Below are 25,388 nucleotides of genomic sequence, written 5' to 3' on the forward strand. Positions count from 1 at the left end.
CGTTATTTTCAAAATGTTTCCTTTTCTTTTCATTACTTCTTTAACACACCACTTCTCCTAAGCTGGTATTTTACTAGTGTATATATATATATATATATATATATATATATATATATTTACACACACACACACACACACACACATAAACATATATATATATATATATATACATATCTATACATATAAACATATATTTATACACATATATACATACATATATATCTATATATATATATACATATATATATACACACACACATACATACATACATACACACACACATACATATATATACATATACATACAGATCTATATATATACACACACAGCTATTTCAGATCAGTGCAATACGCTGCTTGTTAAAACGGATAACTCCGCTCTTACGTGCAAGTCTGCGTGGATATTATGAACTATCGTATTTGTTCAAGTTCTATTTAAATTTTAAATAGAAGGAATTTTTATTTAGTCGACAGAAATATCTTTGGTAGGAATGGTAAAACAGACAGGAATATTATTCCTGAATAAATCAACTCAAACCTTAAACAACTTATAATATTTTGCTCTCCATAAAAATATATCCTGTCTAAATTATACAAGTTAGAAATAAAGTAAACGTTAAAAGAACAAACATTCAAATTTCTTTACTCTTATGTAATTTTATATAAAAATAAACTTAGATTTTAAATATCCCAAAAGATTTTGCTCTCCATAAAAATATATCCTGTCAAAATTATACAAATTCAAATATGAACATGCTGCATAACAAAACCTGGAAATATAAATAAAATGTGTTCCTTTCAGCAATAACAAATCAAATCATTCAGTTGTCTTTGCTCATATGTCATTTTAGAGCTGGACGCCTGGCATCTTTTTGGCAACAGGTTCGTTTCTGTTTGGTGTGAGGTTCTGTGTTGTGGAGATTCTCAGGATGGATTGCAGGTGCTCATCAGTGAGGCGACTCCTGTGTGCTGTTTTGTTAGTCTTTATCACTGAGAAGAGCTTCTCACACAGATATGTGCTACCAAACATGCACAAGGTTCGAGCCGCATGTAGACGGACTTTTTGTTCTTCAAAGTCACCAAAGCGCCGTGCAAACTCAGTGCGCTCAGTTTATCAGCAAAGTGCGATTTGGGAACACCGTAGTGACGACTTGGTTTAACATTACTTGGCAACAGGGAAAGTGGGGCAAGGTGCACTGGTGCATTTGTGTCTCCCATAAAAGCAGCTTCACTTGAAATCACTTTGTGATTGTGCACGGGTAAAACCGTCCGCTGAAGTGTCAGATTCTTATTTAATTATTCTGCTTTCTGTATCTTCTGCATTGCATTCAGGTTACCCTGATGTTTTGTCTCATAGTGCCGTCTTAGATTAAATTCTGTAATTACAGCCACATTAGCTCCACAAATGAGACACACGGGTTCAGTAAACATATACTCAGCCTCCCATCGGTTTTAAAGGCTCTATTTTCAGAATCAACTTTTCTCTTCAGCATCGTGTGAGCTAGCTTCGCAATAACTTGCAGCATCATAAGCTAGACTTGATTAACGGTAAGTGTTGCAAGGCAGCTGAAGCGCTGCATTATGGGATCTGTAGTTTATTGTGTTACCAGCGCTTCATATACCGGGCCATTAATAACAATAATACAGTATATAAAATGATCTCGGGCGGATATAATTACGCCGGGCGGATGTGGCCCGTGGCCCTTGAGTTTGACACATATGGACTAAATAGAACTTGAAAAGATATATTTTTCAAATGTGATCGCGCAATTCAGATAGAGTTGACGCACTACAGCCTGCATGCCTCAATAAGTCATCCTCCCCTCGCTCTTATTTTTTTCCGTTCATCTAATGAATACACTGAGTATGGCTTTACCAAAACAATCATTGATGGCGAATAAAGTATCCATTATTCGAGTATGTAGATCGGGATATATATATACATATATATATACCCGCGTATCGCAGCGAGAAGTAGTGTGTTAAAAAGCTAGAAAAAAAAGGGAACATTTTAAAAATAACGTAACATGACTGTCAATATACAGTATTTGTTTTGTGAGTGTTACTGAGTGTTGCTGTCATCAAGGATTTGATTATCATTATTTCTTTCAATCAGGTTCGTATTTGTAGGATGTGTTGTGTTCAAGTTACATTCCGTGTTTGTCAATCGTTGTAAAGATGACAGGTTTCATTCATCGATTCGTTTCTTACTGCATCAATAAACAGCTCGTCTTCTTCTTTATCTGAGACCTGACACACTGCATGCACGGGTTTTTTACACTGTCTTCCTTTAGCGGGACATTGACTTTTTCCACGTGTGCTTTGTTTCCGCAGTAGCTGGATTTATGAATATGCGTATCAGGCGCTTCATATTTTTGCTGCCTTTTCAATTGTGTAATTCGGTTTTGTTCAGCGCTTTTGGAACTGTTGCTTTTATCTGTGCACTGCGTCAGTTCACGTGAGCCGCTTCGGTGTACATGCATCGAAGGTTCCCAGCTGTGCTGGTGCCATCTCGTGCTATGTCCATGGCTGTATTTAATGTTACCTTAGTCCTGGCACTTAAAACTTTCTCTCGCAGTTTCGCTGAGTTTGTGTCAAACACCACCCTGACCATCTCATCTTCCTCTCCATAAGCACAGTCCTTCACCCGTGAATATTTAGTGGAGTTTGCTATTGGATTGCCGCTGACGGACGGCCTTATATGGGCAGGCACTAAATTACAAACGCCAGTGCAGCCTGTCTATGAACTTAATTTAAAGTGTAGGTTTACATCGTGCTTTGTTTCAGTAGCAGAACTCATGAATATGGTTGTATATGTCACTCGCCGCTTCTTATTGTTTCGCTGCCTTCTCAATTATATAATGCATGTTTTCTTCAGCGCTTTTGAGGTCTTCCTGGTTTTCTATGTACTGCGTGATTACGTGGGAGGCGTGATGATGTCACACGAAACTCCCCCCCGGCGTTCAAGCTCATCTCCATTACAGTAAATGGAGAAAACAGCTTCCAGTTATGACCATTACGCGTAGAATTTCGATATAAAACCTGCCCAACTTTTGTAAGGAAGCTGTAAGGAATGAACCTGCCAAATTTCAGCCTTCCACCCACACGGGAAGTTGGAGAATTAGTGATGAGTGAGTGAGTGAGGGCTTTGTATATATATATATATATATATATATATATATATATATATATATATATATATATATATATATATACACACACATACACACACATATACATATACACACACACACACAAGCAAAATACCCACACTTTGCAGCGGCGAAGTACTGCCTTAAACTTTTTATTAAGAAGAATATTAAACTGAGAGAAAATATACCAATAAGTATTTGTTATGGATCTCTTTGTATACCACATTGTGAGTTCGGCCCTCCGGATGTAATATGACCAAGCTGTGCGCTGAACTTACTCTTGAGCATGCAACGTACAGTTGGCCATGTGAAAAGTAATCTTGTTTTAAATCTTACAGCTTGGATTGATTGCTGCAGTTTGAGTTTTTTTGTTTCAATTATGACAGTATTTGTCGAACTTGTGTTGAAGAGACATTCGGCATCTGTCAAGCATTGTAAGTATACAACCGGTCTCATCGATAACTTCACATCCAGCTTTTGAGAGTTTAAACATTCATAAACATCAAAGTGTCCACTACTGAAATTGTCACCTATGAATCTAAGATGTTTAAGAGGCATTGTCGGTTGTCGAAAGGCGTAAGATATTTGGTCATTTCAAGTACACTTGAAAGCGACAACCGAACAATTCAGCGGCAGCCATCAACTCACATGCAGATCCATAGGTGAAGGGCTTAAGCATTTCACTCTTCTAGTGCTCCTGTGTAGTATAATTATCTCCTGTACCATCATCAGTCCACACCTTGAACCTGTCACAGTCATTCAATACATAAGACATAATGTTCCTCCGGATATCAAGAGTGAGCCTGATATGGCCGTGCAATATGTAACAAAGAGAATGGAAAAGGCAGGGGCCATCTCCGGGCATGGAAACAACTCGGTAAGTGACAGTTCTTTGATCGATGGTGATCACCTCGATAGACATGTTAATGGGGGTACGGTTGGAATGATAAAGGAAATGGGTACTTGAACAATGTAAAGTAAGTCTAAGATACCTACACAATAACTATAATCGTAATAAATGAACAATAAAACAACGGAGAAGCCGTGGATTAAATTAAAAGGCTGTAGTTATCAGCAGGGAGACGTGAATCCAGTGGCGTAGCAAGGAAGGGAATGTAGAGACTGGAGTGACAGACGGCCTTATATAGGCAGGCAGCCAACAACGTGGGAGGCGTTGGGATGGGCGACCCAATGCCTCCTCACACGGTGACCAAGCTGCAGGCTATGGACGTACAGTGGAACCTCAAGATACGAGTTTAATTCGTTCCAGCACTGAGCTTGTATAGCGAATTTCTCATATCTAGAACAAACTTCCCCATTGAAAATAATGGAAATCCAGTTAATCCGTTCCGCACCCTCAAAAATATTAACATAAAAATTAATTTTCCTAACAAATAACACTGATAAATAATACTGTATATACAAGTGGAACCTCGGTTTGCAAGTAACTTGGTTTACGAGTGTTTTGCAAGACGAGCTAAATTTTTTAATTAATTTTGACTTGATAAAACGAGCGATGTCTTGCAATACAAGTAGTATGGATACACTTTGTCTGCTGTGCGTCATGTGAGCATAACTGAGCTGATGGTTCTTCTCTCTCGTGCGCATCTCTCTCCTTATCTCTCTCGCGCCTCTCTCTCTCTCCTTATCGCGCTCGCTCACGCATGCATGCATCTCTCTCTCTCCTTATCTCTCTCGCTCGCGCACACGCCTCTCTCTCTCTCCTTATCTCTCTCGCTCACGCCCCTCTCTCTCCTCTTGAGGGCAATCGTCTCCTATTCTCCGTCTGCATGTCCGCAATATTTTTGGATACGCTTATACAGCGAACTGCTACAGCGAAACAAAGAAATCACAAGCGCACAAACGCCAGTAGATCCTCACACTACGGGAGAACAAGGAACACTGAGTGAGCTGACGGGCTGGCAGCGTCAGCTTGGGTGAATACCCGAGTCGAGGCGGATCGGGAAACGCGTCACGCATAACCACAGCCTGGCTCGTGGCTCATTACTGCAGCCAATGCTCATATTTAGATCCGAATTTTTAGCTAATACTTTCCTCTTATCTTGAATTTCTCTTATACAGAGGTGATCATATCTAAAGGTTCCACTGTATATATGTACGTGGCATCAAACCACCAAAATAAGTACGCACATTGGTTTCAGTTAGCTCTGGGAAGCCGCCTACCTATCGTGAAGATAGGGCCATAAATAAGAAAGTTCAACATGGCGGACGTTGTCGACCGGTACGCGTAGAATTTTGAAATGAAACCTGCTTAACTTTTGTAAGTAAGCTGTAAGGAATGAGCCTGCAAAATTTCAGCCTTCTACCTACACGGGAAGTTGAGGAATTAGTGATGAGTCAGTGAGTGAGGGCTTTGCTTTTTATTAGTATAGATAGATAGATAGATAGATAGATAGATAGATAGATAGATAGATATGTTTACAGGTGTTTGTTGAAGAAATAAATATTACATAGTCTCAAAATTTACCAAACATCAAAAAATTGCTAATAAGCACCAGTTGTATGTAAATCGTTAACTGCAGGAAATCTTTCATTAAAAAATTTATTTGTAAATGCAAATGTGGCTCCCCCCTTTCCTTCTAAAAGGCTTATTATGCTGGTGTGCTGAGCAGAATTTTGGAAGAATTTGAATGGCATACCATGGAAAATGTTTGAAAAGCAATGACCTACTGTCCGCAATGGAAGTCTAAAATATGTGACATTTTCAAATAAGTTTAAACTCTTACATTGGGGTTGATGTATGGGACTATCCGAGGAAATGCAGGATGCCTGAACTTTTTTTACTGTTTTAAGGGGGTTTCTATTTTAATTCAAACCTATATATAGTGTCAGTTTATAATAACATACCATGTGGTCTTTTTGAAACAGAGTATAAACGTTCCCAATATCCCACAAATATTGTTTTTAAAGAAATCACTGCTAGGAAAGAAATAAAAAGCCGAAGACCAAATACTGTAAATATTACTACTTTGACTAGGTTGTAGTCAAAAAAGACAAAAACGTGCATCTGCAATTTTTCTGCTAAACAACTGAAGTAGCTGAACTTTTTATTATTTTATTGCCTCTCACCTTCTAGCATTAGTGTTGTTTAAAAATTCTGTCATTATCGTTTTGATTTTGTGCTTCATGTAATTGGTAAAGTAACAAGTTTACACCAAATGCAGGTTTTTAATACAGTACCAATACATAGTGACATTACTTACAAAACTTTCTATTTTGATCCAGACTTTTCAAAATTATTTTTCTATGTGATGGACATTTTGAGGTTGCCAAGTAAAGGATGATTTTCACAATTCAATGCCAATGTTGGCTCAAAATAAATATGGATATATGATTTGATACATACAGATAACTAGAACTGCAGATTACAGTGCACTTGTTGAGTTTTAAATGTAATCATACTCTTTATTATAATGTAAATGTTACACAAGCAGAATAAGTCTATAATATGGAGGAGGGCAAAGGAGTACATGTGGTATTCTGTGCTGCATGGTAGGAGCATGCTAGGTAGAAGTCAGAAGATAAAAGGTTAAATCCAGGCAACAGACTCAACATTGCAAAAACATTACTAGGTTTTGCATTGAAGGTAAAAAAAAATGGTTAGAATGTCTAATAAACTCATTTTAATTTTGTTTAGCTGCATTCATTACCATTAATATGAATTTCAAATTTCAAAACAAAAAAGAACTCATATGTAAGAGACAATGCAAAAAGCACTAAATTGTCATGTTCTGTCATCTACCAGAATACCTTTTCTTTTTTACTTAGAAATCAGATGTTCTCCTATGGACTGGCGCATGAATTTAAACACAGGCTTCTAAGCATACATGTTTTGAGGAAATTCTAAGCACATTCAGTCTGAAGATTATCTCTAACGCAGGCTTCTGGATAAATGTGTCTTTTAAGTAACTCTTATGTTCTCTCCACACCTAGATCCTACCTGAGGCATTCCGGCATCCAGGACCAACTAGGATTCCAAAACCAAAGGCTTGTACCACTTCTAAAGGACCATCTACCACTAACAATACAGCCTTCTCCAAGTCACAGGTCACTTCTGCCAGCCAGTCAGGAAAAAAGTATGAAAACTCTACCTACCAACCTTAATATAAGCCAGTCTGGGAAAATGTGAACTCTATTGATCTTTTCCCCCTTTCTTTTCTTAAATTGATTATACTAACTTTAATAAAATTCTACAAAAGCTCTATACTGTTAACATTTGTGCTCTGTGAAGTTTTATTTGTAAAGAAAATGGACTTGCTACATATAACTATTACCAGTTCAATATAGTAACACTCTCTAAAAATAAGGTATTAATTCCATTTCTACACATTATTAGAATTGTACCTGGTACACCAGTTTTTCCAGTTATACAATATATGTGCCTCATATTAATTGTGGTTACAGAACATTTTTTCTTTTAAGGATGCTCTGATGAAAGAGTTTATTTGGTCTTGAAATGTGACAATCAGTTTGCAAACAAGTGGCTGATTTTATGTAACAAATAAGGCTAGTCTCTTGCATGCTTATAGAAGAAATTACTGAATTTCAAATTTGGTTTTGCCTTTGACTCAAAAAATGGAATTTATTAACTTCAGGAAAGTTTAGGCAAGCAGTCTTTTTCCCCTCAACTTTGTAAGTGGAGGAAGCTTTTAGTACTGGAGAAATACAAGTGAATAATAATGCTCTCTTTGATGGTTAATCTACATCCATGTATTTTGTGAAGCAGACAGCTTGTGCATATTCAGTTAATGACCCCAAGTGAAGAGGATGGCTCATGGAGAGACATATGAGTTATAAACATCGAGCTTTCTATAATGCTTCATTTAGCAGTATAGTGTATTTATTTTAATTTATTTGATATTGAATCAAATTAATCATCACCACTAAATGTTACAAGATTGAGAGTGTTTGGATTCTTTTCCAATTCTACAGAAAAAATATGTTTCATTTAGTTTGTTTTCAAACCTCACTTGTTACATAACATTTTGCAAAATCTGATTAACTTTTAAGTTGTATTCAGTATGACAAGTTCCATTCAAATGGACACAGATTAAGCACATTTTAAGATGGCACAAGTAATTGTACAAATAAGAGGTGAACAAGAAAAGATATTTTCATCCAAAACAAAAATCAGCCAACCTATTTGTATGGTATGCTGCTAATATTTACAATTGACCCTTTCATGTAAGGATAGCAAGGTGAGGAACATGACTGCAAATGTGCCTACTCATGTCATTTTTACTTTAATCTTTTAAGCTCACGCCCCAAAAACAGCTGCCATATTCTTAAAAATAAACAATAAATTAAAGATAAATGCATAAAGGTTAAGAAGCCTCGGAGGTGCACAAGCCCCAACTATGATATATGTGCTTTACATTATGATGACACAGAGCCACATGTCTCTTTCTTCAAATTATTTATTTGAAGTTATTAATTATTGAACAAGGGAAAACATGAACAGTTTATTTACAGGTGACAAGTAACTTTTGTTAATTAACCCCCAAATGATAAATACTTACTTGTGCCAGTGCCTTGGGGATTATGAACTAAATTAAGCAGTTCAAAAACACCTCTTTAGAAATGTGCCCCAATAAACAATGTGAAAATCAAAAGCACTTTAACATGCATATTAGCCTTTGTCCATTTTTAAGCATATTTGTATTACAAGACCACTGGCAAATTGTAACTGCAATACATAGCATGCATCTTGTTTGAAAGCAGAAATCCCATGCCTTCCAGTTGAAGTTATACAGATATCAATGTTACAAATTGATTCAGCTAAAGCAGTCCAATAAATTACATGGTAATTCAATACTTGGAGGTGTCATGTAAACCAAAAATCCAAAAAAAAGTAACTACTCCTGAAATATATATGATATATTCATATGGTGAAAGGTTTGCCAAGGTTCAGACTCCTATTAGACTTGAACCTACAAACTGCTGAAGATAGAATACTTATCTACAAAGTACAAAATGGACACAAAATGAACACTGAATTAAATACCCTACATAATATTACTATAACACCTCATTATGACAAAAAATAATAAAGTTAAAATACTACTGTTAAAAATAAAACAAAAGAAATGTGTTCAATAGGAGAAAAGAAAACTAGGCACACGTGGAGTAAGAAGGACAGTTTTGAGGTGTCAGATTAGAATGAAAATTTAAAAATAAAAACGGGGGGAGAATAGAGATCTCAAATACTCCAGCAGTGCAGTTAAGTATTCTGCTAATTTTAAGTCCTGTAAAGACCTTGAAAAAAATAATAAAACATGAACACAGACAACCAGTGCAGCTTAAAATGTTAAGGTGCTCCATAGTTGGTGTGTCTAGCCAGGGTCAGGAGGTTACCAGCAGGATTGTGAACCTGTTAAAAACCTGCCTATAATTTTAATGGGAAACAGCACTTATTAGTGAACCACAGCTGTCTAAACAAGAGGTGATGAATTCATTTTACATGGAGAGCTGGAGTTAATCTACAGAGATATTTTACCAAATACATTGTATATTTTTAATTAACTTCACAACAGGAAGGATCGCAGGAAAAAAACAACTAATATCCATTCAACTACTTGAATGTTATTTATCTAAATTTGTGTCTATAGAAAGTTAAATATAGAAAAGCCACAAAAAAGGAAATCTAAAAGTCCGAGGGGCATGAAGAAGAAATAGAATTGAGAACATTAAATTCACTGTCAGGCAACATATTTTCTTAGGATTTGGCTTTAGAGGTGTTTGGAGATCTCGTAGAGGAAGGGGATTCAGAAGCCAATATTGACCAGAGTAACAGAAGACGGAAACAATCTATTTACATTCCCAATGATTCTTGCCCTGAGTGACCATGTCAGGTAACATACTGTATTTGTGACAATAATAACTGATACTGATGGTTACCTGAGTGATAAACTATATTGTTTCCTATATACTCGAGATGTATATAGTTCCGGAGTACAGCCTTAGATCTTCAATCAGTTCTCTCGTTCAAACTGCCTGTTACAATTTATGTTCTGACAAACTGCCAAGCCAAACTGTTACAGAGAGACAACAGCTCTATAAACATAGTTCAGCCCCAATTTTGACAGGTTAAATTTTTGTAGTTGACGAGGAAAAAAAAACTTGCTATTGAGCTTTTTTTGATAAATTGTTTTCATCCCCATTCAGAATGCGAGTTAACAGTGGGAACAACACATTTAAGTGAAGTGACACTAGGGGTGTAGGACGACATCAACTAGTCAGTGATCCACCAGCATCTGATACAGCATCTATATTTAGACCAGTAACAGCAGTGTTTTGAGAAAATGTTAGCCTTTGATAGACTGGTGAATGGAGATTGGTGTTAAGAGAGACAAGGATAAGAAATAAAACAACTCTGAGTGACCCAATGCTTAGTGTAAAATAACAAATAACTCTTACATCCATCAATAACAAGCAAACTGACTTAAAAATATGTCGCCAGATTTGAAAAATAAGATGTTTGATAATAGAAAAAAAAATTAAATTGTACCTGTAGGTCACAGAAAAGTGTTATTGTTTTCTTGACAAAGAATTTAAAGTTCAAAACTACAAATGTGCAAGATGGTTTTCTGTTAAAATATGTGAAAAATAATTCTAGATAAAATGGGTGAGGGGAACTGAAAGGAGGACAGATAAGAGACTGGAAGAGTCTGAATATTTTAACCAGTATCAGAGGCAATCACAAGCACAGCACTACATCTACAGACTTCTACAAAATTTGTAATGAACCAACTTGCTTTTTGTCACCTTATTCAATTGATCTCCAAGAAAGCACACAACTACATCACTATGCAAATAACTTAACCCCTTCCCAAAGAACTGCTTTTCAACTACTTCTAATGATTACTCACAAGCAGCCCCCCTTCCTCCGAGTTCATTCAGCACACCAATGAAAGCACAGCAAAGGATGAATGGTGCAGCTCTAGAGGTGAAGCTATAGGCATACTGGTAAGAAAAGGGCCTAGACTATGATATATTTCCACTCTTGAATCACATTCAGTCTTAATTGGAAGATGAATATTATTGTCTTAACTTGCATTTGAGGATTGCACCAGTGCATTATATGTAGCCTCATCCGATACAAAACATTTAAAGGCTGCAGCAAAATCCTAATTTATATCATAAATCTTAATCTTTAGGATAGCACAGTGGTTAGAACTGGTATTTCACTGATCAAACATATTGCATTTGAATTCTGATTCCAGACAATGTCTTTTTTTTTTGCCTAAGATGTTTGTGTTTAATTAACAAATGATTTCACATTGGTCTTGTGGGTGTGTGAGTAAGTGGGCTCTGCAATTAAGTACCGGCCTACACAGAGCTGCTTCCTATATTGTGCCCAATGCCGCCAAGATAAGCTTCATTTTCTCATAATCCTGGCTTACATTAAGCAGGTCTGAGAATGTTATTGTTAATCAGGGAGATTATACGAAAGAAGATTTATAGAAAGATAAAATGTAAAGCAATGTAACAAATTTATACTACCTCTTAACATGCAGGTGTTTAAAGCTTACTTTATTTAAACATGATTATTACATTTTTATTTTAAAAATGCTTTTCCTGCAGAGTAATATACAAATCAATGCATGTTTATGTCTGAGACTATCCTCATTCTCTTTAATTGAATGTGAGCAAGTCTAAAGAAATTCAACAGCATTTAACAACATCATAAACACTTTAAACCAGTAACTGCAGATACTGTATTAGGGCTAGGCGATATATCAAAAATTTATCGTTACCGAAATTTATGACTCTCATCGACGTCATTTTGCCCATGTCGGTAAATTCGGTATTTTAAAAAAAAAGAAAAGGCATGTGCAGGTTGGCGATGTTCATGTCCCTTTAAGACGCTGTGCTACGTTACAGACTTGACGGGGTGGAGTCACATGACTCTACTACCTGTAACAAGACGAGACACGGGTGAACAAATGGAGGACGATTTAAATGTTGAAGCAGCAGCGACGAAGGTAGAGCTGGTGGAGGAGGAAGAGGAGACGCTTGTTAACAAAAAAAATGCATCATCAATCGTTTGGCAACATTTTGGATTCAACAAGGATGATATTGATCAAAAAATTGTTAAATGTAAACTCTGCAAAAAGACTGTTGCGTCAAGTCAAGGTAACACAACCAACCTCTTCCACCACCTGCAGCACAACCATGTGATTCAATTCGAAGACATAAAAAAAGCTCAAAGCGAGAAGAGATTAGGAGGACCAGCAAAAACGTCTTCCTCCACCAGGCAGCGGTCAATAACCGAAGCATTTGCTAGTACTCAACTATATGAGCGAACTTCAAAAAGATGGCAAGAAATCACAAATGCTATAGGCTACCACATAGCAAAAGACATGGCTCCTATTGCTACAGTGGAACGCAACGGGTTCAGACACTTCATGAAAATAATTGACAAGAGATACTAACTCCCATCACGAAAATATTTTTCAAAACTATCATTCCCAGCATGTACAGCACAGAGAGGAAAAAGGTTGCTGCTGAATTGAGATACGTTAAGCGCGTTGCAGCCACATCCGATCTCTGGTCCAGCCGCACAATGGAGCCGTATATTAGTCTCACAGTTCATTACATCGACAACAAATGGGAGCTGCGTACCAGAGTGCTCGAGACGGCCTATTTTCCATCTGATCACACGGGGGAGATGGTTGGACAGGGGTTGAGAGCGATGCTGTCTGCATGGGACATCAGTGAAGAGGACCTTGTTGCTATAACAACTGACAACGCCCAAATATTGTGAAAGCTGTCAAGCTCAATAAATGGACACGGGTGCAATGTTTTGGGCACAGGCTGCACCTGGCAGTCGGTAAGTGTGTACATCTTAATATATTTGGGTGGTGACATCTGGTGTGTTTTAAAGTGACTTTAATTCTGTGTGTCATATTCAAAATTGAAAGTATTAATGTTTGAATAATGTTTATATAGGCATAAAAATACTTAAGACTGCTGAGCAGCAGTGTATCCAGAAAGTTTTACAGAAGACTTATTGTGAGCCAGTGTTGATCATGTTGTGCTGTGAAATGTAGCAAAATACATGATTTTTAAAATGTTTTATTACTGTGCCAACCCTTTTTAATTTTGTAAATATGGTCTGAGAGGTCTTATTTAATTCTTACTTTATTTTGCTTGCTTTATTTGAGAATTAGACCATGAATTGGGGTGATGTTGGGTGTGAAGATTTGGATAGATATGCTACCTCAAGGCCTTAGCAGAGATAGGCCTTTGTCCATGATGGCATTACATTTGCACAATCATTGTTTACTTTGTGAATAGCCAATGTGAAACATATTTATTATTAAACTATTTTGTTTACAAGGGATACACATTTTTTAGAGAGCATGGTTACATATTGTATCCTACACTTTTTATTTTGTTCAGTTAATAAATCTTAACCACTAAAAGTACTTACTACTATTGTCTTCATTTATTTTCAGTGACATTTTACAGTCCTTTAAAGTGGTAATAATATAATTGCAATGAATAGGTCTAGGGGGAATAATATTATCAAAATAACTGGAGGAACTATGCTGCCTGCCACAGCCCCATCAAATGGAAAAAAAAAGTTTGTTTTTTTGGCACTTGGGGTGGTTATCGTCCATTTATCGTTATCGAGGTTAACTGCTCAATTTATCGTGATATTGATTTTAGGCCATATCGCCCATGTTTATACTGTATCTAGTAAAATAATAAACAGAAAGAAAAGTATGATATTGTAAAATGCTAGTCTATACTTTTAATATAGATTGACAATACGGGAAGGCTACTCTACGTACTTTCTTCAGTTGCCCTAAGGAATCTATACCAACATATGGATCACCATCTTGACTCATCTCAAATCATGTTATGGCTCTGAAAATAGCTGAAAGAAATAACTTTAAATAATAAATCAGTAAATACTCAGATGAACGGTCACAAGTGATTTTCTCAAAACACGCATAAAAAGCTGATTTTACATATTCTCTAATAGAAAAATAAACTGTACACTATGCGATTCCAGGATTGGATCTTAAATTTTGAAAAACAAAATGAATTTTATTATGCCTGTGTGTTTCTCTATATTTCTAAAAACACAAGGGTATAACATACTGTATATCCTTGTTTTTGCCAACACAGGCATTAATAGTACTTTTTTCAATTTTGTTCATTTCCTTTGGGGTTTGTATCTATGTGAGTGAATGAGAAACAGATTTCTGAATTTGTGAACATTCATTTACTTTTGTTTTGTTCTTGTAATCCAATATCAGAAACAAAAGTTATTTCTAGACTAGTAAATATTTTTTCACAGCTGTTACTGCTTTGTGATTGATCTATACTTTTAAAATATTACTTTTATTACTTTAAGAAAATATTACTGTAAAATTTTGAATTTAAAAACACTAACCTTAAATATCTAACAAGAAATTAAAAAGAAATATTTTTTAATCTTCCTTTCAATATATTAACCTGGAGCTCCCTCTGCTGGAGAAACTTACAGGGTGGGCCATTTATATGGATACACCTTAATAAAATGGGAATGGTTGGTGATATTAACTTCCTGTTTGTGGCACATTAGTATATGTGAGGGGAAACTTTTCAAGATGGGTGGTGACCATGGTGGCCATTTGAAGTCGGCCATTTTGGATCCAACTTTTGTTTTTCAATAGGAAGAGGGTCATGTGACACATCAAACTTATTGGGAATTTCACAAGAAAACAATGGTGTGCTTGGTTTTAACGTAACTTTATTCTTTCATGAGTTATTTACAAGTTTCTGACCACTTATAAAATGTGTTCAATGTGCTGCCCATTGTGTTGGATTGTCAATGCAACCCTCTTCTCCCACTCTTCACACACTGATAGCAACACCGAGGAGAAATGCTAGCACAGGCTTCCAGTATCCGTAGTTTCAGGTGCTGCACATCTCGTATCTTCACAGCATAGACAATTGCCTTCAGATGACCCCAAAGATAAAAGTCTAAGGGGTCAGATCGGAGACCTTGGGGCCATTCAACTGGCCCACGACGACCAATCCACTTTCCAGGAAACTGTTCATCTAGGAATGCTCGGACCTGACACCCATAATGTGGTGGTGCACCATCTTGCTGGAAAAACTCAGGGAACGTGCCAGCTTCAGTGCATAAAGAGGGAAACACATCATCATGTAGCAATTTCGCATATCCAGTGGCCTTGAGGTTTCCATTGATGAAGAATGGCCCCACTATCTTTGTACCCCATATACCACACCATACCATCAATTTTTTGTTCCAACAGTCTTGGAGGGATCTATCCAATGTGGGTTAGTGTCAGACCAATAGCGGTGGTTTTGTTTGTTAACTTCACCATTCACATAAAAGTTTGCCTCATCACTGAACAAAATCTTCTGCGTAAACTGAGGGTCCTGTTCCAATTTTTGTTTTGCCCATTCTGCAAATTCAGTGCGCCGATCTGGGTCATCCTCGTTGAGATGCTGCAGTAGCTGGAGTTTGTAAGGGTGCCATTTGTGAGTAGCTAATATCCGCCAAGGGATGTTCGACTAATGCCACTCTCCAGTGACATGCGGCGAGTGCTACGCTGTGGGCTCTTGCTGAATGAAGCTAGGACAGCCACTGATGTTTCTTCATTAGTGACAGTTTTCATGCGTCCACATTTTGGCAAATCCAACACTGAACCAGTTTCACGAAACTTAGCAAGCAGTTTGCTAACTGTAGCATGGGAGATGGGTGGTCTCGTAGGGTGTCTTGCATTGAAATCTGCTGCAATGACCCGTTACTGCGTTCACCAGACATCAACACAATTTCTATCCGCTCCTCACGTGTTAACCTCTGTGACATGTCAATGGCTGTAAACAAAGAGAAACTTGTAAATAACTCATGAAAGAATAAAGTTACGTTAAAACCAAGCACACCATTGTTTTTCTTGTGAAATTCCCAATAAGTTTGATGTGTCACATGACCCTCTTCCTATTGAAAAACAAAAGTTGGATCCAAAATGGCCGACTTCCAAATGGCCACCATGGTCACCACCCATCTTGAAAAGTTTCCCTCACATATACTAATGTGCCACAAACAGGAAGTTAATATCACCAACCATTCCCATTTTATTAAGGTGTATCCATATAAATGGCCCACCCTGTATATTAAGAACATTTCCAAACACAAAGTTGCTTAATAAGTATACCTAGTACCACAGCACCTTGGGCCAAAGGTTAATGATCGACTTTACAGCCATTCCATTTTATCTAAAGGCATAGGTTCTGGACAATCGAGTAAAGAGTGGCAAATGGACGAAGCACCTGCGAGACAGACCTATTAGAGCCAACTGGGTAGGAGTGTGTGCAGGAAACAACTAGAGCATGCCTCTGTTTAGAGTTAGTTTAACCATGTCTGTCACGGCAGCAACTTCAGGACCTGTTGGTAGACTCAAGGTGTAAGGGACATTGTCAACTTATACTGTATATAAAACAAGGTGTGTTGTGTAATGTTACAGCAGTCCAAAGATATAGCAGCAGATTTCTTAAAAGTGGATTTGACAAACAATTTGATAATTCAGGAAGAATAGGCAGAACATTGCCAAGACTGTTCCCAGTGATCACCCTTGGACATACCCTCCTAGAATATAGCAATCCTAGAACAGTTGGTTGAATCATCTCTGTGGTAGAGGTCACAGTAGCAATAAAAACCCTCCCAGTCAGGAAGGCTTCACCGGTTAATGAAATCCAACAAGAAATACTGCATGCAATGTTGCATTAATTTAAAAACAAATTTGCTGTAGAATTGCTACAAATCACAAATGTATGTTGGTATCACAGACTAAAGGCAGAGTTCCTTGCTAATCACGTTCTGGAGCTGCAAAAAGAATGCCAGACAAAAACGTATTTAATTTCTTTTAAACAAATAATACTTTCCATTCATCCATTCTTTCATTTATTAACAATTATAAATAATCCAACAGAGCCCATCTCAAAAGCATCAAGCACATGGTAGAAATTAAACCCAGATAAACAAAAAGTTCAAGACAGACAACAATAGTACAAAAAAAAAAAAATAAAAAAAGAACAGGCTGCACCATCACCGAAAAACATTTAGCAACTTTAAAGAATTTTGCATAAAAGAGCAGGGAGGGGAAAATAAAAACCGAACGCTTACCCTTTAGGTAATCAGGTTATGCATCCCTAATCTGATATGCCTGGGACCAGAAGTCTTTTGGAGTATTTGCATATGTGTAATGAATTATCTTGGGGACGGGGCACAAGTCAAACACAAAATTTATGCATTTCTTTAAATCTTATACAAATGGCTGGAAGGTAATTTTATACAATATATTTCTAAAAATTATGTACATGAAACAAACAGTGCACATTAGCAGAATACCTTTAACAGCTAACAGCAACAACTCAGTTTCCACTTATGATGTTGTGTTTTGATTAAAAGGTTACTGTTTACACGAAATAAGCAAAAAACAATGATACACATAGGTTTGGAGGAGACAATGTTTGATATCAGGCTGTGATGCCAGTTTATGTTCCCTCCTTGCAGCACTTTATCTATCCTCCCCATGCCTACCATTTGTGTGTTGGTGCACTGCTTAAAATTCAAAGGGGGGTTGAAGAAATTGGTCATAGATGGCAAGTACCAGCTCACATTATTCACTTCCGCTCATCAGTATAGATAGATAGATAGATAGATAGATAGATAGATAGATAGATAGATAGATAGATAGATAGATAGATAGATAGATAGATAGATAGATAGATAGATAGATAGATAGATAGATAGATAGATAGATAGATAGATAGATAGATAGATAGATAGATAGATAGGGGACATTAGTCATAGCATCACATGGGCATGTGAGATCAGGTACAGAATTTTCCACTCAAAGAGTTTGATTTTGGAGCATTTTGGAAATTTAGGGATCTACAATCTGTTTTGTCATTAAAAACAACCTGAATTCTCTAACCCACTGCTGTTTTATGCATCTATCAGAGCTAGCAAAAGCTGCATTTCTCTGTTGTAAAAGCCAATAGAATACAACTATTAGATTTATGATTTTCCTTTTCTTATAATAATGGCCATAAAAAAATCAAAATTGTGAGAGCCCTTTCAATTATTAATGTTCATTTTAGTTACCTTAGGCTCACCCAAACAACAGTATGTAGCTGCTGACTTGACAAACAATTCCTAAAAAAACTCTTTGACATCTCCCTCAAATATTTCACTTTCAACAGATGCTTACACTGAACATTGTTATACTGCTCGACACAGACAGTCATCTAGGTTTAGAAGACTCATTTTCAAGAATGGAACAGAAGTTTACCCTTTCCCTTCAAACAAATGGGATCAGCTTGGAATTTTTGTTCTTGTGCTTATTATTTTGATCTAAACGCTTTGTCTCTATGCCTCTAAAATGGATACATGACAGTCTTTATGTCCGACTGTCAGATTTCATGTGGATGTTTACATTTTTGCAAGATATTGCAAGACTGAGTAAAAATATTTTTTGTAATACAAGCCACAAATTAAAACTATGTAACTATTGTCATAGACACCCAGGATCCCTCTTCCTTGGAAGGACCGGGGAAGCAAGTGTGGACAGAGCATTACCTCCCCCGGAATGCTAGATGGCAGCCCCCCTTAGACTCCCACATGGCTTCGTGGGAAATGGAGTTGGATACAGTCCTGTTGGGATTAGGGGGTGCCACCAGGGAGTGCTGCAGCTGCTGCTAAGCCTTGGAGAGCAGCTCTTCCACCACACCCAGAGGTGCTGCCAGAATTAGGTCAACAAGCACCTGGAGCACTTCCAGATGCTTTACAAAAAGGAGCCAGCAGTCACTACTCAGGGAGCCAGAGTCGGGAGGAGGGAGACAAAGCTTGCCAAGGAGGAGTGGAGGATAAAAGAGAAGTATTGTTCAGTTGTTTGTGCTTTGGACTGTGTTGTGGTTGTGGGAGACGAGGAAGACGTTTCCCACAAAAGAAGAAAAAATAAAATCATGTGTGCTTTATAAGTGTGCCTCCTGCACGTCTGTGTCAGGTTTGGTGGCTGACTTGCCCGGAGAACTGTCACTCTATATAAGGTAGCAAAAACAGACCATGACTACTCAGGTGTACAAATAATTTTTGTACTGTTCACTATAAATACATTTGAATTATTTTAGGTGTGTTAATATAGTAGGTTCCTAACAACTTTCTTCCGTCTTCACCTGCAGCCCAGGACATATTTTTTAGCAGAATATTAATTATCAAAAAATAAAAATCTTATTAAATAAAAAAAAAACACACTGGCTAATTTTCTTTTTTCTACAACATCACCAAATTTCAATCAACTCTATAAAGGCATTTTTTTTAATTTTGGGGTATTAGTTTTATTCATATGGTGACGCTGTAGAAAAAAAAGAAAAATAGCCAAAACATGTTTATTTGTTAATAGAATTTTTATTTTTAGATGATTACGAATATTATGCTGAAAATACACCCTATGCTGTGCAAACGAAGTTGTTGATGGTCCATGCGAATAGCATTGCTAACCGATAGGGTGGATGGATGACTGAAGAAGAGGCACTACCCTGAAGCTAGGGGAGGGAGATGTTATTACATTATGAAATGGAAAGAGAAAAGTTTGGTAAAACTGAAGGATTAAATACTGTCCATGAATAAATGGCAAAAACAAAATGAAAACGTTTACAATCGTAAAACAAAAGCCAAGTCACTAGAAAAAGCAGAAAAGAAGCAGTGATTAATCTAATCCAGGAATGTGTTCCTCGTGGACAACAGCTTCAGTGACAAAATAATATTATTACTATTACTTATGACTAATGCCTTTATCCAGGTCAACTTAAAACATTTCAGTTACATTTTTTTTTGTTTTTGTAATTGAAGCAAAAACAGATTAAATGACTAGTCCATGATTACACAGTGTTAATACCATGATTTGAACTCACAACCTCAGGGTCCAAAGCTTTAACCACTACAACACACTGCCTTCCAATAATATTAGCTCCTGGTTAAAAAAAAAATAATAATGAATAATATACACTGAAAGGTACTTCGATACATATTCTTTCTAATATATCAGATTAAATGACACCCCTATCACCGATGCCCATTGTCATACGAAATTTTCCAGGCAAAGCTAGATAACACAGGTAGTTATATCATAAGGAGGACATTGAAGTGATTGTAATTATGGCTTATTGAAATGACAACTGAAATTTGATGTATTTGCAAAATTTGACTTTAACTTTGTGTTAGTATCTAAATATAGTATCCACAGATTGACACGAATTATGTAAAGTCTCAGTTCACTCAAAAGCACAATGAAAAGAACATCAAATTCTGCCCAAATTGATGATGATGACAGAAGGAAACTGGATTGAATTTTTTGGGAATAATGGAATGAAGGGCTGTAAGTGGCAAAATAAACAGCAATAACTTTATTAAAAATGGAGACATTATGAAAAAAAATTTTCTTATAGGGAAATGACAGGCTGAAAATTGTCAGGCATTAAACAATAATAAAAGTATCATGTGCATGGGAATTAATAATTTATAGCACTGTTCATAATATGCATATAATGCACAACAACAGACATGTGATTGATAATTACAGAAATCTTTATATGATTTACTATATCAATACAAATTTTTGAGTCAAAGTTTTCTGGTCTTCGATTAAAGAGCACAGAGTGATCAAATAATGCTTTTTTTAGCATATTATCACTAATTTTGGCACTATTGTACCTGGGGTAACAAGAGCTCATAGCTGTTCAGTTGTCTGTACACAGACAGAATCATATGTTGAGTTTTTCTGTAAACAAGACAGTAAAATTGCGTCAAAACACACATGAAGCTGCTTAAAAAGGTTAACAGGGGCATATACTAGGAGCACTGAAATGCTGTTTAAGCATTAAAGTCAATGAGTAGCTCTTATGTAGACAGGCATAGTAATGCTACTGCTTCACGGATCTAGGATACAGAGTTGGAGCCTTATGCCACGTGTTTTTTCATGTGGAGTTTGCCCTGAATAAAATGTTGGGTTTCCTCCCTTACATGCAGGTTTATTGAATTGGTGTTTCTAAATTAATGTGAGTGGGCATGTGAAGGTGTGTGTGTGTTTGTGAGTCTATGCACATGCACACAAGTGGGTATAAACTGGTAATTTATTTTAATCCTGTAAAAATTCTTAGCCTGCTAGAGCTCAACAAGTCCAAAACCAAACAAAGATAATTTCTATCAAATATGCATATAGATGGCCCCATAATTGCACAGGCTAATACGTACAACAAAACCCAACACACAGCACTGAATATAGTGTTTCATGAAATTGAAGATCATAAAATCTTCAAAAGAAATCAACATGGGTATACAAGTTCAGGAATGGCTCTTCAATAGTGTAGCCTAAGTTGATAATACTAAAATAATGCTGCGGATAGGCTACCAGCTTGATATTTAGCTAGTAAAAGTGTACCTAAACTGATACATGATATTGCTAGATCAAAACAACACATATTCAAAAGCAGATGTGAAACCACTGAAGTTACTAGTGTAAGAGTTAAACCTAATCAGTCTGGAAATGAATTGATTCAGCAGTTGTCATCAAACTTATAATCCATTGCTATCCAGGAAAAATCTCTTATTTTTTGCCAATCAGTAATTTTTAGTACATCAAATTTTATTAGGTAAAATACATGAATTAAAAATGTACACACATACTTTTAATTTTTTTGAGCAGTATATATAGTAACACTTTTTATTCAGAGTATAGCATCAAGTCAATGAAACGTCTGGGATATTGATCCGGTCAGTTAAGTAGCAGGGTGTGTTATTAATCAGTTTCAGCTGCTTTGGTGTTAATGAAATTAACAACAGGTGCACTAGAGGGGGAAGAATGAGACAACCCCAAAAACAGCAATGGTTTAACAGGTGGAGGCCACTGACATTTTTCCCTTTTCCTCATCTTTTCTGACTGTTTTTTCACCAGTTTTGCATTTGGCTACGGTTAGTGTCACTACTGATAGCATGAGGCGATACCTGGACCAAAGAGATGTTGCACAGGTAGTCCAACTTCTCCAGGATGGCACATCAATACATGTAATAGCCAGAAAGTTTGCCGTGTCTCCCAGCACAGTCTCAAGGGCATGGAAGAGATTCCAGAAGACAGGCAGTTACTCTAGGAGAGCTGGATAGAGAAGTAGAAGGTCCTTAACACATCAGCAGGACTGGAATCTGCTCCTTTGGGAAAGGAGCGAACAGAATGAGCACTGCCAGAGTCCTACAGAATGGCCTCCTGCAGGCCACTGGTGTGAATGTCTCTGACCAAACAATCAGAAACAGACTTCATGAGGGTGGCCTAAGGGCCCAATGTCCTCTAGTAGGCCCTGTGCTCACTGACTGGCATTTGCCATAGAATACCAGAATTGGCAGGTCTACCACTAGCGCCTTGTGCTTTTCATACATGAGAGCAGGTTCATCCTTGGCACATGTTGCCAACATGAAAGGGTCTGGAGAAGCTGTGGAGAACATTATGCTGCCTGTAACATCATTCAGCATGACTGGTTTCGTGGTTGGTCAGTGATAGTCTGGGGAGGCATATCCACGGAGGGACGCACAGACCTCTACAGGCTAGACAACTGCACCTTGACTGCCATTAGGTGCCGGGATGAAATCCTTCGACAGATTATCACACCCTATGCTGGTGCAGTGGGTCATGGGTTCTTCCTGGTGCATTACAATACCCGGCTTCATGTGGCGAGAGTATGCAGGCAGTTCCTGGAGGATACAGTAGAACACCTCTGGGACATTATGTTTCGGTCCATCCAACAACACCAGGTTGCACCTCAGACTGTCCAGGAGCTCAGCGATACCCTGGTCCAGATCTGAACACCATCCGTCATTTCATTAGGAGCATGCCCCAACGTTGTCAGGCATACATACAAGGATGTGGGGACCATACAAACTACGGAGTACACTTTGGAGTTGCTGCAATTCAATTTTGGCAAAATGGACTACCCTGCCGCATCATTTTTTTCACTTTGATTTTCGGGGCGGGTCTTTGAATTCAGCCCTCTGTAGGTTGATAATATACATCAAACGATGTGGCATCCATTTGTTCCTAACACACTACCCAGTCCATATCAGTATAGATACCCAACATGACTTTTTCCCCATTGAGATCTGATATGTTTTCAAAGTGTTCCTTTAATTTTTTTTTTAGCAGTCTCTAAAAATGGGGCAAAAAAAAAAAAAGACAGCTAGAGGTCTTTTATAGGGATGGAACCTAACTTTTTCAACCCAAAGAAAAAACACAGTAGATGTGGTGTTTTACAGTATTTGTGCAATCAAGATACGAATAAATAAGAATATTCTTGACTTAAATATGGAAGTATTTAGTTTTAAGGCATTTGTTTTCACATATGCACTAATTCTAAACAGAAAAAACAAGGATATTTGTTAATGTATAAAAAAGTATCCCACATAATTATTCCATAGCAAATGAATGTATATCATGAAAATATAACTTTGACTTGAAAAATTCAAAATTGATCTTTTTTTAGTATTCCCCCCTTGCAGAAGTCACACTGCTTTAATTTAAAAACACTTGCAGTTTTTCAAAACATGAACTATTCATTTCAAGCTCTGCCACAGCATCTTTTCCGAGTTTAGGTATGGACTTTTAAGTCAACACAAGTCTTTTTTTTTGCTTGTTTTCCAACATTCTAATGTAGATTTATTTCTGCATTTTGCATCCCTTTTCGCTGCATGACACTTTTATCCTGAAAAAAAATCAACAATAAATAACAGAATTCATGATTAAGGTCAACATAGGTTTAAAGGGTCACTCATTCAGTTATGGTAAATCATCTGGGTCCTAAAGGCAGCAAAGCATCCTCACAATATCACATTACCAACACTATTTTTTCACTAATCCTCTTTAATAAAACCCCTGTGTGCGTCCAGGTGTCTGTGTGTGTGTCTTCTGGTGAAGTGCGCATGCGCGGGGCCACACGGCACATGTTCAGTCTCTTCCTGTGCATTCCCTGTGCAGAGAGAGAGAAGAGACAGACACACACACACACACACACACACACACACAAAGACACGCGTGAGACAGACAGAGACACACACACACACACACACAAAGACAGACACACAGGTGCGCACAAGACAGACACACACACACACAGGCGCACGCAAGACACACACACAGAAGCGTGTGCTTAAGAGAGACACACACACGAGAGACATTACTATTATGCTGTGCACTCAATGGTATAATTAACTATATTTGTGCTTAAAAAAAATATATATTTACATACAGTTCATACGGTCTGGAACGGATTAATTGTATTTACATACAATCCAATGGGGGAAAATTACTTTGGTTCACGACCAAATCGGGTTACAACCAAAGTCTTGGAACGAATTATGGTCGTGAACCGAGGTTCCACTGTATTACTGTCAGACAAAATTACAGGCATTTTACAGAAATACAAATCAGTATTACTGAAATAGAAAATTAAAGGCACACAATACAGTGATGCATATTACAGCCACATACAAGGTCCCTTGCCATTTAATATAGACTGTTCATACAAATGTTTATGCACTGCTGTTCTAGCGCCCGTTATTGTAACTGGCTTAATGTCTAGTATTATAATGTTTCTATACCACGTTTACTTTACACCGGACAGAAGGAGACCCACACTATAAAAAAAGTTTCCATTTTTTTTCTTTACATTAAAAGGCTTGGGGATGACCCAGGGCTTCCTGGATAATATTTTTTAACAAGAACAATAATTTGATCTTCTTAGTTAGAACTGATTCCCATCTTGCTACTCAGCAGTGAAGTCTAGTGTTTGTCAGGTGTCTCAGATTGTGAACACTAACCTTTGCTGAGGAAAAAAAAAGCCTGCAGCTTTCTGGATGATTTTATTGGATATTTGTGACTTCCCAGATTTTGCACTGTGCCCTTGAAATATTCTTACGTAAAGAAATTCCTAGGAAAACTTACTATGGTTTAACATCTTTCAATTTTGAGGTTATTGCTCCAACTGTAATTTGGTGGAGAGCAACAGCCTTAGAAATGGCTTTTCCAGGCAGATGATGTCAACAACCTTTTTTCCTGATCTCTACAGGAGATTCCTTTGATTTTGGCATTACATATTTGTTGAAACTTTGCTCTTGCACTCACTCCAATTGTGATTAAGTGTTTTGGT

The 25,388-nt window shown here is 37.2% G+C and overlaps 2 protein-coding genes across 5 annotated transcripts in view; one reads left to right on the forward strand and one right to left on the reverse strand.

The window, feature by feature from the left end:
- The window catches only part of filip1l (filamin A interacting protein 1-like), a 292,306-nt gene extending 284,920 nt beyond the window's left edge, over positions 1-7,386 (forward strand). For all 3 annotated transcript variants that reach the window (XM_039744869.1, XM_039744868.1, XM_039744870.1), the window contains one exon: positions 7,107-7,386. In XM_039744869.1, the coding sequence (XP_039600803.1) occupies positions 7,107-7,277 (171 nt within the window). In that variant the 3' untranslated portion in view covers positions 7,278-7,386. The remainder of the gene's footprint in view (positions 1-7,106) is intronic.
- cmss1 (cms1 ribosomal small subunit homolog) overlaps positions 1-25,388 on the reverse strand; it is a 373,767-nt gene that overhangs the window by 345,200 nt on the left and 3,179 nt on the right. The window lies entirely within an intron of this gene.

The sequence above is a fragment of the Polypterus senegalus genome, chromosome 2 (assembly GCF_016835505.1).
Source record: "Polypterus senegalus isolate Bchr_013 chromosome 2, ASM1683550v1, whole genome shotgun sequence".
NCBI classification, from domain to species: domain Eukaryota; kingdom Metazoa; phylum Chordata; class Cladistia; order Polypteriformes; family Polypteridae; genus Polypterus; species Polypterus senegalus.